Raw genomic sequence first — 15,558 nt, 5'->3', positions numbered from 1 at the left:
TTGACCATTCACAGGAAGCCGGCACATGGCAGGCTTATGGCAAGCAGGGGGAGGTGACCCACAGCCTTGCCACAGAAGGCAGCATATGGCAAGAGATTAAAAGGACTTCAAAGGGCTTAATGGGATGCTGGTGAAGACAAGTCAACTGAGGTTTAATATTTACATTAAAGACCCCTCCAGATTAGGAAATTGCTGAGCCACAAAAACATGGCAATTGTTGGAATACCTGCAGGTCTTGTCCTTAAACTCTTTCATATGCATCCACTTTTTTTTGACTGCTGTCAGAGACAGAACACTGGGTTAGATAGACCTATGGCTTCAATCTGTGTGTCTGCTCATGTTCTTGAATTCCTGTGGCTATGAATAAACCTGGGAGGTAGCTAGTTGCCTGTTTGTCTGCTTGGCTTGAAAGATTAAAGGTGGCAAGAATGCTCATCAAACTGCAGTGGCGTCCTCATCTTACTAAGTTGTGATACCTCTAATCAGTAATTGCCCTTATTGCCCAACCCAATTCAATTCCCACTGCACTCTCACCCATCTTGTGCACTGAATGAGGCAAATGCTCGGTGGAAATGTAGTATTTGACCGTATAATTAAAGGTCATGTCATACTGCACAAGTACAAGTGGGCCAATCAAAGACTCAATTGGAAAAACATCTGTCTGTAGACAAGCCTTTACATGAGTTCACTTGTGACTGCTGATGAATGCTAATCATGTACTTCTGCCAAGGCAAGGAGTGAGAAAGATGCCTGTTTTCACTTGTTAACTCAGAGGCCTCTTTCATAGATTACCAAGAACATTTGTGGGCATAGAATAAAAATGCTCTTTGATGACAATAAAAATGACTGCCTGGATTTATTCATGTGCAGTCTATAGTATGGTTTTATTCATAAGCGTAGGAATATGCTCGCGTTGCTTATTCTTTCAAAATCAGAGGATGTTGAATGCAAGCCAAATTGAGCAGAAACAAAATTCCAGTTCTAATGGGATACAGATATCCTGACGCATTAACTATTTTCCATCTTATTATCTTAGTGGCATATCTAATTATTAATTATTTTTACTAATATGAAATATTCCAGCACAGTTGTAATACAAAGATAACGCTAAGATATGATTTGTGGGAGCAGAGCAAGGGGAAAGAAAGATAATTACGGAAAAAAGGCTAAGAATATGTGTGTGTATGAGGGGAAGGACAGAGAAGGGAGAAGGGTAAAATGACTGCTATTTTATTTCCCTTAAAACAAGTCAAAACTAGAGCCATGGTGTTGAATCCTTTTAATTTGAATATAAAGATTTGGATCCTAGTCTGAAGAGACTCAGTTAGGTATTTTGAAGTCAGGCATGAATCTTGGTGGGAAAAACCTGGACAGCATTAGTGGACAGTACTACCAGAAACACACCTCTTTGTGCTAAATTACTTAAGAAAAATCTATCAGTCTGAATGTAATACAGTATATTTCAAAACTACTTTCCCTAGCAAAATTTTATCTATAGAAATACCAAACATTTCCAAATTAAAATGTATTTAAAACCTTTGTCTTCTGACTTGGTGGGAATTTTTAATAACCTTGTAATTATTAAAGTTGATTTAGCTGAGATGGGCTCCGTGAAAAATAAAATGTAACTCTTTTACTAAGCAAAACTCTGTCTCGGTGGTATTTTGAGGAGTGGCAATCAGTAATGACTAACAGATCCAAACACTCATCCCCTCAGATAAACTTTCAGTGATACCTTTTTAGCAGATGTATGCTTTTGCATTTGCCCTGTAAACTATAACCTCTTCCTCTTACCAGCTCTCATTTTAAACAGGGAACTTTCTCACAACTTTGGCAAAAGTCCTCATACCCAAAAGCAATTCCCTTCCACTCTTCTTATGAAAAGTGACATACTCATTGAAGAGAGCTACTCATCCATAAACTTGCTTCTAAGTCAGCAGAGGTTTTGTATTGCCAACACAAAAGTTAAATAACCCTCAGTGTGAGTTGTATTATCCAAAGGCGAGGCCAGGAGAGGCAAGACAAGGACAGGCAAGGCAAGGGAAGGAAAGGTCAAGTCAATAGTAAATATGTTCTCCTCCTCCACTCAATATCCAGTTTGTCTATAAATGACAGTTACAGTGATGTCACCTTTGCAGAATTAACAATGCAAGGAAATTTCAGTTCTACTTGGAAGAATCCAGCTGGGATCCAATTACTGAGAGATACATAAAACAAAGCTTAAAAGAATATTTCACATTGAGCATCTTAATTTCCTCTAAAGCTGAAAATTCTGTTAAATTATTTTCTCCGATCCCTGCAGGTTTCCTTCTACTCCTTTCTCAAAGCAAATTAAGCTCAGGCCTGAACCCCTACTTTGGCTTTGACGAAGCTCACACTGCTTTGACTTTGCTCACCCACCCAGGCTCTCTGTCTGAGAGTGTGTTTGTACCCTCTCTGCTTATTTCTAACTAATGCTACATTGCCTTAACTAAAGCAGTGCCAGGGAGTTTTCCTGAGCATTGGAATTGACTCTTCTAGGCTGTTAAATCATTAGAACAGTTCTTGGTATTGTTTGCCCTAGGACAATTAACATTTTCTCAAACAATCCTCAGGCATGATATGGGAAGTAGCATGAGCCAGGGAGACATCCTAATAAGCAATGTGGACGCAACCACTCTTTAAGCTCAGAGTATTTAGTAGTACAGAAGCAGGCCGTTTTATACTGCTGGTCTCAGTGCCAGAGAGCAATCTAAGACACAAGCTAAGCTCAGAGGCCAGCTGTCCTGCAACCACAGTATTAAACTCACCTTCCCGCTAAAATAGAGTGGCTGTATGCAAGCTGCCTCCTAGGAATAATCCCTGTCCCCCTGTAGCCTCTGAACCACACACAGGGATTGCCTGGGGAGTGCTAATCACTGTGGGCCAGAAACAGCTCCAGCAATTTAACAGCAACAATAATGGTGGAGTCCCAATGCCTAAGAATGTCCCCTGGCACTGTTTAATTTCCTCAAACGCTTCTATTTTGGGATATTCAAACTGAACACATTCAAAGGACCCAAGTCTTAGATGGTGATTTTTCAGAAGCTTTTGCAAGTCAGCTCCCTTGAAAAGATTGATTGTTTAAAAATTAGTTATTTAATTTCTATTGTTGTCCTACATCTTTATGACTCCTTAATACTTTCTTTTTTTAATCTGGATATTACTTATTTGGTTATGTAGGTATTTATCCTAATACATGAGAATGGATAAATGTTAAAGAAGGCTATTGCTGTAGGCAAAGCAAAAGGAGGTTAGCCCAATTTGGTAAATAATACAGCAAAGTTAAGACACTGGAAAAGTAATTTATAACAAGTAAATATTAGTTCCATGAAGATGTTTGTTATACAGTAAGACAATTTAAGCAAAAAAGAAGGATGAGATCACTTAAGAAAAAATGAGATCATAGAAAAATTATTGCCTGCGCAGGCAAAGCATTAATGGGAATTTTAAGACTCAGTATGTTGTGTTTCTTAGCTCACTCCACAGTAATGTATATACAAAAAATTACATGTCCTGTGACATTGCCAGCAATAACACCAGGTTTATTTCTAGATTTTATCTTTGAGTAACAAAACAAAAGTCTTCACTCGGAATTAAACAAAAGAGGAGAAAGCTATTCTCCCAGCTAGCACACTATAAAACTTCTTCCTAAATGTCTCTTCTTTCTTTGCCATTTTATTATTTCATTTTCCCTCTAGCCCTCAACCTTACTTGACTTTCTTTTCTTTACAATTTCTTTCTTTATAAATTTTGGTATAACTCCTACCAAATTTGTTTCAAAACGTATGAACTTCCTGGATGTCAAATATTTGTTCTAAGAAGTCCAGAATTCTGGTTTTCCCTAGCTAAGTTTCATTCTCCCTAGAAAGACTGGGCTTGACAAATTCTCAGATATTTCCAAAAGATTTCTCAGTTCATCAAGAAGGTTTAATCTTCTTGCCATACAATCATACAAGTAAAGAATACTCAGACTTGCAATTCATTCATAAATATACCAAGAGCAAAATGCTCTGATGGGAAGAAAGACATATCTATGTATTACCTACATAGACCTTCTAGGAAACTGCAGTAGCGTCATTTGCAAAGATCAAGCGTGAAGTACATAGCAGTTAATGTAATGTTGTTCCTGTTTGGAAAACACATTTTGTGGTTGCTGCCAAGAGTAAATGGAGAATAGCAGTAATTCCAAGCACTTCTTGGCTCTGGTGAGACATTTTGTGCAAGTTAACTTCCATCCCTTTTCTTTTTTTCTCATTTTAATTCAAGGAAGGGCAAAGGATGGTATGGTGCATTTCAGATATAATCATACCTAGTTCCTCAAGTAAACATTAGAAACTCCTCAGTACCCCTTTCCTGACACACATACGTGCTGCACACGGTTCTGCAGGTGACTCCACCTCTTACTGGCTCGGAGACAGACCCTGGGTCCAAGACCTGCCCCCGTACTCCCTGGCCCCATCTCTGCTCTGAGCCTTTCCCCAACCTCACAGGCCTCTGGCCCTAACCCAAAGATTCATTATGAGTTTGGCAGCTCACTCATTCCTCCTTACAAATTTCTTCATCTGGGAACACTTTCTAAATGCAACACAGCCTCCAGACATTTCTTTATTGCCTCTGACAAAATCTTTTCTGAACTTTCAAAATTTCTGGGAGAACTGTACAGCAGTAGGCTCTTGTCCACAGATTTCCATTTCCTTCTACATGCAAATGCTTCATTATCAGTCACTGCAGGAGGGTCCATTACCTTGTTCTCATTTCACCTCACTATTTCTATTCCTTCCCTGTCACCCTTTCCAAAATAACAAGGTCATTATTAATATAAAGTCTCTAATTTCAGATTCCCCGAACTGACTCCTAATATTTCTCCCTTTCTTTACTGAGACTGGTGCTGTCTCTGGCATGAAGCCAAAGCATGGCGTAAGGATACTCTCAAGTTTCTTAGTTCTTTTTGCATATTTCAGCTGGGTTTCCTGATAGGAGTCAATCCTTCTTTCTCAGTCAGGAGGACCAGGGATTGGGTTGCTTTCCCTTGCAGGCAGGGGTGCTCCTGGACAGAGGGATGAAGCATCCTGATATCCCCATGTCAGTCCAGGCAGCATCAACATCTACCCACCACTTCCTGACAGAAACAAATGTTAGGTGCTCTCAGCTGAGCATAGCTCACACCCCTGAGAGAGGAGGAATTAATTTTCAGAGCCATGATGGAGAAACCTTGTTGTACACACAGTTAATGCTACTTTGAATCCAGTTCCTGCAGACAACCTGCAGGCATTGACTCTGCCTGTGACTGACTTTTCCTGCACACATCTGTAAAACAACAAATCACAACCAACACAAAAAAAGGTGGTTGTATGGAAGAAGATGATCTTCATATCTTTCTCCTTGAAGATCTGAAACTCCTATCTTGCCTGAGCTACTTGGGGTGCTGTTGGAAGGGCACAGAAATTATTAGAGATGGAACAGGTAGAGAAAGTAAGTAACTGTTAGTAGCAGTGTAGAAAATTGAGTGAAAAAATGTGACTTTAATGAGTTTGTGCTGTTCTGCTTTCAGGACATGAGCTTAATGTTTTAAAAACTCCGACCCATACTTTTTTTTAAAGTAGCCCATGTCTTTGTTTATGGGGAAAGCTGTTAGCAACCTTAACATTACTCATTGATCAGCTGACCTGAAACCACATATTTCAATCTGTTGGTAACGGTCTAAGTATTAGACTCTTTTCCAGAATAGTTTCAGAAACAGCACCATGGGATAGTGCCATATACCATTTCTCCTTGCCCCCAAAAATATGTGGGACAAGGTGCCCTCTGGCAAACCATTAGTTCTACCACTTCAGCAGTACTTAAATAGACAGTGTCTTCTAGCTTCCAAAGCAATTTAAAGGTATGTTGTCTTCATTCACAATAGTGTCCGATTACCCACTCATGCCTACAAAATGAGACGTTCCTTAAGTTATGCAAATGCTGTTTCCAGGATTTTCAAGTTAATTTTGCACGTGTGCTTTTTTAATTATTAATTATTAAGCTAAAGTACTCACAATGAAGCCAAAAACACCACTATTTTGAACATGCAGTATTCTTTCTTTTGGTGTGATCTTCCTTCAAGACAAAATACAGAGAATGCTTTGAGCTCTTTGAGAATATACACATAAAAACAGTTTGTAGTTTTACTCAGTGAATTACTGTCAAGGCAAACTCTTTTTCAAACAGAAATGGTATTTCACAGTAATTTGTGGGGGTTGTAACAAACAATTTCAGAAACACAAGGAGCATTTGCAGTTTAGTACATGACAGTTTTTTCTGTAGCAGCAGATACTCTTTCCTCTTTGTGGAAGACTTACAAATCACTTTAAAAAAAAAAAAAAAGGAAAGGGAAAAGGGAAAAGAAGGGAAAAGGGAGGAAAAAGATAAAAGAAAACAAAAAAAGAGAGAAAAGAGGAAGGAGGGAAAAGAAAAGGCTTTGCTAGAGGAAATACACATTAAAGAAATACAAGAAAATTTCTTGTGCTGCTAGAAATAGAATTATATCCCATATAACATTAATTACTGAACTTCCCTTTAAGCAGCTTAAAAGTGAATGCTATTTTGATACATGACTTGAAAATTAATAATGAGTACTAAATACAACAGTTGGCAAGCATAAACTTGTTATGTGGTTAAAAATTGCTAACACAGACCAAAATCCAAACTTTCTGATCTCCATGATAATTGGCTGCAGATGAGCGTACTCAGAATAAGACACAAATCCCTGGGGTCTGTCATGGTCCCAGCTAGCCTTCGTGGCTCATTAGTTGGGCCTGCTTAAGGGATAACAGCTTCTGCAGGGAACAACTGTCCGGGCAGGGATATGATCGCTGTTCAGATCTCACCTTCTCAGACTTCAGGACCCCTGTTAGGGGCTGGAGAGGCACAGCCTCAGCACAAGCCAGGCTACCAAGCCTCACAGACACAGAGAGCACGTCTCCCACTGCAAACAAAACCCAGAAACCTGAAAAAGCAGGGTGGTCTGAGCAAATACAACCTTCCTGCTACTGTTTTAGACCCCAGCCAGGTAGATAATGGACAACAGCTATTGCAGGGGAGAGGCTGACAGCGTAAGATTAAGACGAAAGCCGAAGTTTCGAGACTTCACATAAAGTCCACAGGAGACCTCTCAGCTATTGAGACAATCGCTACTGGGAAGCAAAGCATGCAATTGCTAATATTGCCTTAAGCCACAACGATTGTACGATGTGCCTATGCAGCTCAGGAGGAAGAAACAGGTGATTTCACAGACTGTAAAATGCTTTGCTCTCTCTTTCCAAATATAACACATCTCTATTTATATGGCAATTTTATGTTTTGATTAGAGAGTCTAAATTGATATGTATTTGATTACATTGTATTTATAACAGTTTGGCTAGGATTTTGCTTATATTTTAACTAAATACGTGGTAATTCAAAAGCTATAATTTGCAACCTCTTTCTACCTTTATCTACTGCCTGGAATAGACCTCCCCAAATACTATACCAGCATAGTATGTCAAACACATGATGTAGTTATCACGACACAATTCTGACTTAATTGCAATGCAGACTTCAGTTACAATCAGTCTACTTAACATGTTTGAGGGTTGCATTTATGTGAAGAAATAACACATACATGCATATGCTGAGGCTGTGAATGAGTTTCTTACAGCAGTTATCATCCCATGGTGGTTCAGCAGTCCACATTAGCAGGATTTAGAGATCTCTGGCCAGCTCTTAGTGTATAAATGTGCAATGAATTTAATCAAAACTAAACAGAAATCTTATCTGCACTCCACAGAAGCATCATGGACCAGACTCACTTCTGTCACATATTTTCTTCTCTGATTTGCTGCTAAAATTTAACCCGGAATGGTAAACCTGATAATGTTCTTGACCCCTAAAGTTACATACATACAAGTTTAAGAACTGGGTTGGATATAAGAGCATCTGGAATAATTGTAACTGACTGTAGCGAGTGATTCATAAATTCAGTGAGCACCCTGGGTACTTCATATTACTTCCCTTCATATTATTAGTGGAATCATATGTATACAACCAAGAGATAAATCATTATATATTTTGTTGCAAAATATAATTTAACACAGACAAGGACATTTGCGTTTAGCAGCAGTTTCTACTGAACAGGAGCCAAGTACATTTCCTTCTTGGCCTCCTTTCCCCTCTCTGTTTCCATTTTGTACAGTATCAGTTAATCTCTTGTAGTTTCTTTCTTCTGGTATCATGTAGTATCTACAGGAATACCCCCTAAGCTAGCTTTTCCCCTCACATAAATAGTTATTTTCAAAAACAGGTAAGTGCATGTTTTATATTCCTAAGGAACAGAAGCAATGTTATTGCTTAGAATATTATTCTACAGCTTATTAAATTATTCCCATGCATCCATTTCAGAGCTCTCCAAAGAAATATGCCCATGTGACATGAAACACATGCCCAGTTTACAAGAACAGAGTTCACCAAGAAAAAAAAAACAACACAAAAACTTGTGTTTTTTCTACAATGTTGAAATTTTGCTTTGGTTTGTTTTATAATAAATGACTAAGATGCAGTAGGGCATAAGTCCCAAATCCACTCCACCAAAAAAACCCACAACATCGAACACCAAAAAAAGCTACATCTTGCAAGGACTGGGCACATGTTGCTTCTGAACATGCAACATGCTGAAAGGTGCTGTGGACCTCTGACCGTGGCCTTGAAATCACAGTAGAGAAATCACCACTCTGGACAACTGACACAGCTCTTTGTCAGCCTGTTTAGGTGCAAAAGTCCATTTCAGTTATATCTCAAGGGAATTAGCTAATGTAACAGACATAATTTTATCTTTAAAACCATGTAGCCAAGTATATTTCCATTACTGCTTTTTGCTAGTATCCAAAAAGCAATGCTAAGTGGGCAAACTGTGCTTTCAGTGATCTGTGTGTAATCTGAGAAAGCAGCTGCGCTCAGCAGGCACAATGATTTTGTCAGAGACCTAAGGAAAAACTCTTCAGAGCTCTGATAAAGCCTTTAAAAGAGAAGATTCTAAAACAAAAGATTAACTTCCTTTAAGGAAACAGGATAAGGCCAAAAATCCAATACTCAGGATCAAATTACTGATGAGGGGAAAGAGAAGGAAAAATTTAGTTCATATATCACGTAAGGGGAGAGGCGACCGCCCTCTGCTACAGGAAAGACAAATGGATCATCCTCTTTCTTTCCATTATTTCACAAGATCTTGCAGGACTATGGAAACAATCCTTTAACACATAAATACACCTACATTAAAACAATATTTTCCACCAATCTAATACAAATTCTGTTATTACAAGAAATACATGTACATTTTCTATCTCTAAAGCAACTACACGTTCTATAACTAATATGCTGCAAGAAAGATTTAAGAAAATGCTAAAAAAATTAATCAAATTGGCACAACTGACAATTTTTAAATACTTTGAAGTTTGATTCAGTGTTTAAAGAAAGAAAAACCTGCAAAGCGGTTTGGCTTTCAAGGACCACACAGAGAGACTTCCAAAAACTTTATGGCCAACCGATCCTTGCACAAAAGATGTCAGATCTTTAATAGAAAATATTAGCTATAGCAATAATAATTTTAAACAACAATAAACGATGCAAAGATCTGCCAAATTAAAACAACACACATTGAGGTTTAGCAGAAAGACTGGGGATAAGAAAAATACAGAAAAGAAATAGCCCATTCCTTCTGAAACCTTTGTTGAAAAGTACAGGCTATGAGCCCTAACAAGACAATTAAGAAATCTGTGAAGTATTAGTGCACGGCTGCTGAAAAATAAAATCCCCCTAAAGCTGGATCCCTAAGTATTTTTATCTCTATGTGGACAATCCCACAGGATTTTTTGTCCATTCCATTTTGCTTATTTATGTTGTCAGTTTCCTGGAGCAAGGACTTTTATTTCTGTACATGGACACTACTAGTATTTTATGAGTAAATAGCACAGCAGTACACTTTTGTTTTAAAAATTGGTAAAACAAAGAAAAAAGGAATAAATTTTTTTAACACTACTAATATTTACATAGCATAATCCTTCATTTTAGTCCTAAAAACATAGAGACCTCTACCCCCCCAAAAAACCCCAAACTGAACTTCTATTACCTTTCCAGGTATCTTGTTGGTTCTTTGCAGCTATATTGTTCACTTCTGCCTGCCAACCAAGTCTTTCCACAACAGCTGCAATTGTCATCGCCACCACTGTTTATAACATACATACTATATAGAATGGGACAGCTTCTAATCCCTGTTAAATTGCTGTTAATTCTGGAGTGATTTTACTAAGTCAATAGGCTTCATGTCACTGAGATCATGCTTTGGCCCCATTTTTTCTCATGTCTTTTAAGGAACACTACAGCTTTCCAGCAGAGTGGCATGCATTTCACACATTCTGTTCTTTACAGAGACGCATGTTTTAACCATGCCGCTGTTTATATGTGCTGCTGAATTTGAAACAGGTGACCTAATTTATTATAACAGAATGCAAGGCCCAAGAGTCTGACTCCAAACTGCCACGTACTTTTATGGGTTGGACCAGAGAATGTCCCAAGTTTCTTGCATCATTTAATGTCTTGAAAAGGTTCCTTCAGCCAGAGCTGCCAAAATTGTTTGCATCTGGCACATGCCAAACTGAATAGGGATCCAGAATTTTCCAAATGCAGTGACCACAAATTGCTTGGCTTTTGAAAGAAGAAAGAAATAATTCAATCTGTACATTTTGATTTATACAGAGTGCTAATTCTTTTGGTATATTTTCCACCATTTAAAATAAGAAAAAGAGGCTATAAAAGCAATTTAAAAAATCATAGGGAAAAAAGGCAAGCTGGGGAACGTGACATCTTTCAGTTTCTCCACATAACACCTTGCTACTGCCTTAATTTTCTAGAGAGATGGGTAGTGTATTTCTTAAAGTAATAAGCTCCCTTAGGGTCTTTGCCGGGGACCCTAAAATATTCAGGAGGGGCTGCTATTTAATAACATTTTAGAATTTAGGATTTCAGAAAGTTTGAGAGTCTTGTTGAGTAAGGTGTGAATGTGGGTATTTCTCTTTGCTGTTCCACATCCCTATTTTTTGATGGACTAGATCTCCAGAGCTGTGGTTTTCAGCCTTCAGTTGCAGAACCCCAAGTGTCTCAAGACCACATCTATTAGTTTTGAGAAAGATGAATAAGAAAGGGAAATCTGTTGCCATTTGGCTTGAATTTGTTCTATAGGAATCGGAAACCAATGGTTTTGAGTTAACAAAGGACAGATTGTGAAAGGTACTTCATGGAATTTTACATATTTAAAGGATTACCCTTTGTTTGGAGAAGAGTTTCACTGATAAAACTGAGTGCTCCACTTTCTGTCACCCATTCTCCCATGTTCTGGCTTTGTTTCTTCTTCTTTGTTCCAAATACATTTTCTGCAGGACATTTCACATTTCTCATGTTCACCTATGTTAAGTCACCTTTATGGGGAGGCAGGCCACTTAACATCTCCCAGTGGCTGGAGAGAGATATCTGACTAGATCTACTGTCGATGTGTATCATGAATCCCTAATGACGGGCTGTGTCCAAAGCCCCATCCATGCTATGTTTTCATAATCTGACAATTACTTTAACTAATGAGCAAAAGAAAATTATTTTAAGTCACGAATTGTTAGCAGATGAAAAAGTTGGCCAGCAAACTGCTTGGTGACATACAGGCAATGATCAACAAGAGAGACATGAACTTTATGTTTTAAAATATGACAGCTACAAGCTAAAACTGCTAGATCCTCTCCTCAGATTTTTGGCAAAAGAGGAAAAATGAGCTACTCATTATAAATAAAATTAACCTGACAAAATGAAGGGATAAACATCAAGTAATGTAATGACAAGCCTCACTTCAATAGCCACTGATTTCCATTCAATCATCATTATACACAGCACATACATATAGACAGCTAAAACTTGCTGGCATGGTAAAAGGCAGCTTTGACAGAACCTCCATGAACCAATATGTTCCATTATATTATCTATAATATCTCTAAACAGTGAAAACAAGGTCTTTTTTCCAAGACAACAATCCTGTAGCAAATATTTATTTCATACCACTTACATAAAGTAGATCTAGTACTCCAAAAGTAAACACCTTCTTTCAACAGCTGCTAAACTTTGTCATATTCCTGCTTGCAAATGGCAATCTGCTTTTTATTATAAACTAACTCGGCCAAGGTTTGGTCAGCTGCTCATGCCTTTTATCATTGGTATTTAAAAAGGCCTTTGGTGGTGGTGTTTGGGTTTGGGGTTTTATTTTTTTTTGTAACTGTCCTGGTTTCGGCTGGGATAGAGTACATTTTCTTCCTAGTAGCAGGCATAGTGCTGTGTTTTGGATTTAGTAGGAGAAGAATGTTGATAACACACTGATGTTTTAGTTGTTGCTAAGTACTGCTTATGCTAGTCAAGGACTTTGCAGCTTCCCATGCTCTGCCAGGTGCACAAGAAACTGGGAGGGGGCACAGCCAGAAGAGTTGATCCAAACTGACCAAAGGGCTATTCCATACCATATGACATCATGCTCAGTATATAAACTGGGGGGGGTTGGCCGGGGGGCAGAAATCGCTGCTCGGGAACTGGGTGGGTATCAGTTGGCAGGTGGTGAGCAATCGCATTGTGCATCACTTGCTTTGTATATTATTATTATTATTATCATTATTATATTGTTATTACTATTTTACTTTATTTCAATTATTAAACTGTTCTTATCTCAACCCAGGAGTGTTTCTCACTCTTACTCCTCCGATTCTCTCCCCCATCCCATCGGGGTAGGGGGAGTGAGTGAGCGGCTGCGTGGTGCTTAGTTGCTGGCTGGAGTTAAACCATGACAGTAACTTACCTAGTAGAGATTTTGAGTTAACATCCCTTCTTCGGATGAAATGTCCTCCAGGGAGATCTTTTGCCATGACAGAGACAGTGGAAAGCAGAGTATATCCAAACAGCAGAAAGAAGCACGCAATAATTTTCTTCATCTTCAAGAAATAGAGGGACATTCAAAGATGTGAAACTGCAATAAAGGAAAGAAGGAGATGACCTTTTTGATTACACAAAAAGATACACTGTAACCATGTCAGACACCCAGCTGCACTGCTTCCCTCCCATCACATACAAACATGCAGATATACTGGCATGGAATAATACCTACATCTTCAAGAAAGAAGATCTACATAATATAGTAGCAGTTACCAGACCCTACATAGTGTTTATAAGTATTGTTAGTTGAAGTTCATAGTTAACGTTTAAAATGTATTGACTTTTACAATCATTTGTAATAGTCAAGTATTTTTAAAGCAAGAGAAGAAACTCTGTTTCAGTCAGCCTGTCAGCATAAACAGGTTCGAGGAGGACACAAATATATTTTAACGATTCTGCTCAGCATTCCATTGCATTTTTCAGAATTTTAATGGTTCTTGTAGTCTGAGGGATACTTGCTTCAGAAAATCTTGGAGAATTAAAATGAGAGAAGGGAATATATTCCAGAAACATCAACTATAAATGAGAACAGGCGACAGCTTGTGCTTCCTTTTCAGAAGACTGTCTGTAGTTGCTAGCATGAAGATAACAGTGCAGAATGAATCTTTTTTACTCAAGGAGATTTCTGAGGACTGGCAAGGAGCTTGCCATAGGTTATGGAGAAGTTTTGTCATACAGAAGAACAAATTAACAGGCAAAATTCCTACACTAAGAGATGATTCCTGCCCAGCAGTTTGTTAAGGCACGATCAAAAGCCATGGCTGTGCTCACAAAGAGAAAGCTAAGACTGACATGCTAAAGGCTCATCTTCTGGCCACGTCCCCTGTTGGTGGGCTTCCTCAGATGGAGATTCCATCTATCTTCCCCCAAAACTTTATTGTGGGTTGCGAAGAGAGCATCTCACAGGAGCTAGATTCAGCCTTGGAACTGGTGATAGGGTGAAGCTCGGTGCGCAAGAGATGGGTAAAACTACCCACTTCCACAACAAAGAACTGTTCTACCTGAAACTGAGTGGAAACTTCACAAGCAGCGCAAATTTTAACAGTAATTCTTGGTTAAGTAACTAAGATGTTGAAAACAGTTTTAATAGGGTCTTGATAAGCACGTAGAGCCACAGATCTGTAACAGAAAGCAACTAAATGCCTGAGTTCAGAAAGAGAATTGATTTTTTCCTCACCATGAGGTACTCACTGGCAGAAAAGAAAATTCTGAGTAAGTATTTTCTCTCTAATAAAGAGATTTTATACATTATTGTTCATCCTGTCCCACACAACCATTACACATTGATCTACTGTCTATCAATCTATTTTTCCTTTTGTGTATCCTACTCAGCATCCCCAAATGTGAAAACAATGTTTTGGTGTGTATGCCAGAGAGCAAAATGAACTGAGTCTTTGTACTCAAAATGCCCAGCCTTGCTTAAATGTTCAATATTACCCAGTAACAGGCAATACATAATTTAAGGACATTCAAACTAGGAAACAGATGTAAATAGTTGGTGCTTATAATAGTGCCACAAAAAATTAAATTTTTGGAGCCCTAGCAGCATGGACACCTGGACAGTATTATCGGTAGAGTATTTCCAGTGCTCTAGTCAGAAACAGATGGACACTGCAAACAGCATGCACCACTGAAAATGGAACAAAATTTTGCTGGAGGCAACAGTTGTTATTGCTGGAGATTACGGATGAAAGCTTCTCCCAGGTTGTCTCCTCACTTCTCAGAACATCGTCAACAAACACAGGGCTGTGCAACGGGGCCTCCTCTCTCTCTGGCCTGTTCCTTCAGCACAAGGCAAATGGACCTCAAGGATACGTGCCAGTTGTAGCAGCAATGTTTTAGAAACATAGAAGCCATGCTCAGAGAGCTAAGGCGCATAGAGAAATGTGCTCCTTACAAGGCTATCACAGAAACCACGCATGAACAGTTTGTTCAAGAGGGACATCTGGCTGTTACCTAGTTATCAGTGGCCTAACTCATCCCTCGTTCCTATCCATCCTCAACAGCTGTGAAGATTGCGCTAATCTCTAAGTAAAGCCATTTTACCTGCTCCTGATGGCATGTTAACGGAGAATCAAGGATACTGTGGCAGAGCACCTTTCACAACGCATTGCTGAACCATCCAGTAACAGCATGACGCCAAAGGAAACTATGAGAAAGAAGTGACTCAGGACAGTCCTACCAGCTCTGCAAAGTACCCCAAACTAAACACTCTTACATTCTGGCACTTAGCATATTTCACACCTTTGTAGCAGTTTTTGATACTTGGTCACAATTTCAGATTCACTAGGCTCACAAACATCCCCAAGCAACTTCAGAAATAAGAAAAAAAAAAAAAAAGTGTTTGTTTGCTGTAATTTTAAGTCTTTGAATTCTGTTAGGAACATGCTTATACAGCATGCAGATATCATAAGATTAGCTGACCATATAAACCAAAATGCCTACATAATAATTCATTAGTTGTCACTGAATTCTGAAATGTATTAAAGCAGTAAATTTTCAATTTTATGT

General features: G+C 38.6%; 1 protein-coding gene across 1 annotated transcript in view; it reads right to left on the bottom strand.

The window, feature by feature from the left end:
* Nucleotides 1-13,046, bottom strand: part of MATN2 (matrilin 2) — a 68,562-nt gene extending 55,516 nt beyond the window's left edge. Inside the window, exon 1 of the mRNA XM_075706315.1 lies at nt 12,914-13,046. Within this exon, the coding sequence (XP_075562430.1) occupies nt 12,914-13,046 (133 nt within the window). The remainder of the gene's footprint in view (nt 1-12,913) is intronic.
* Between the last annotated feature and the right edge of the window lie 2,512 nt (nt 13,047-15,558).

This window comes from Pelecanus crispus, chromosome 2 (genome assembly GCF_030463565.1).
Source record: "Pelecanus crispus isolate bPelCri1 chromosome 2, bPelCri1.pri, whole genome shotgun sequence".
In the NCBI taxonomy this organism is placed as follows: Eukaryota; Metazoa; Chordata; class Aves; order Pelecaniformes; family Pelecanidae; genus Pelecanus; species Pelecanus crispus.
Note: the sequence above shows the minus strand (reverse complement) of the source record. Positions and strands in the feature narration are given on the sequence as shown.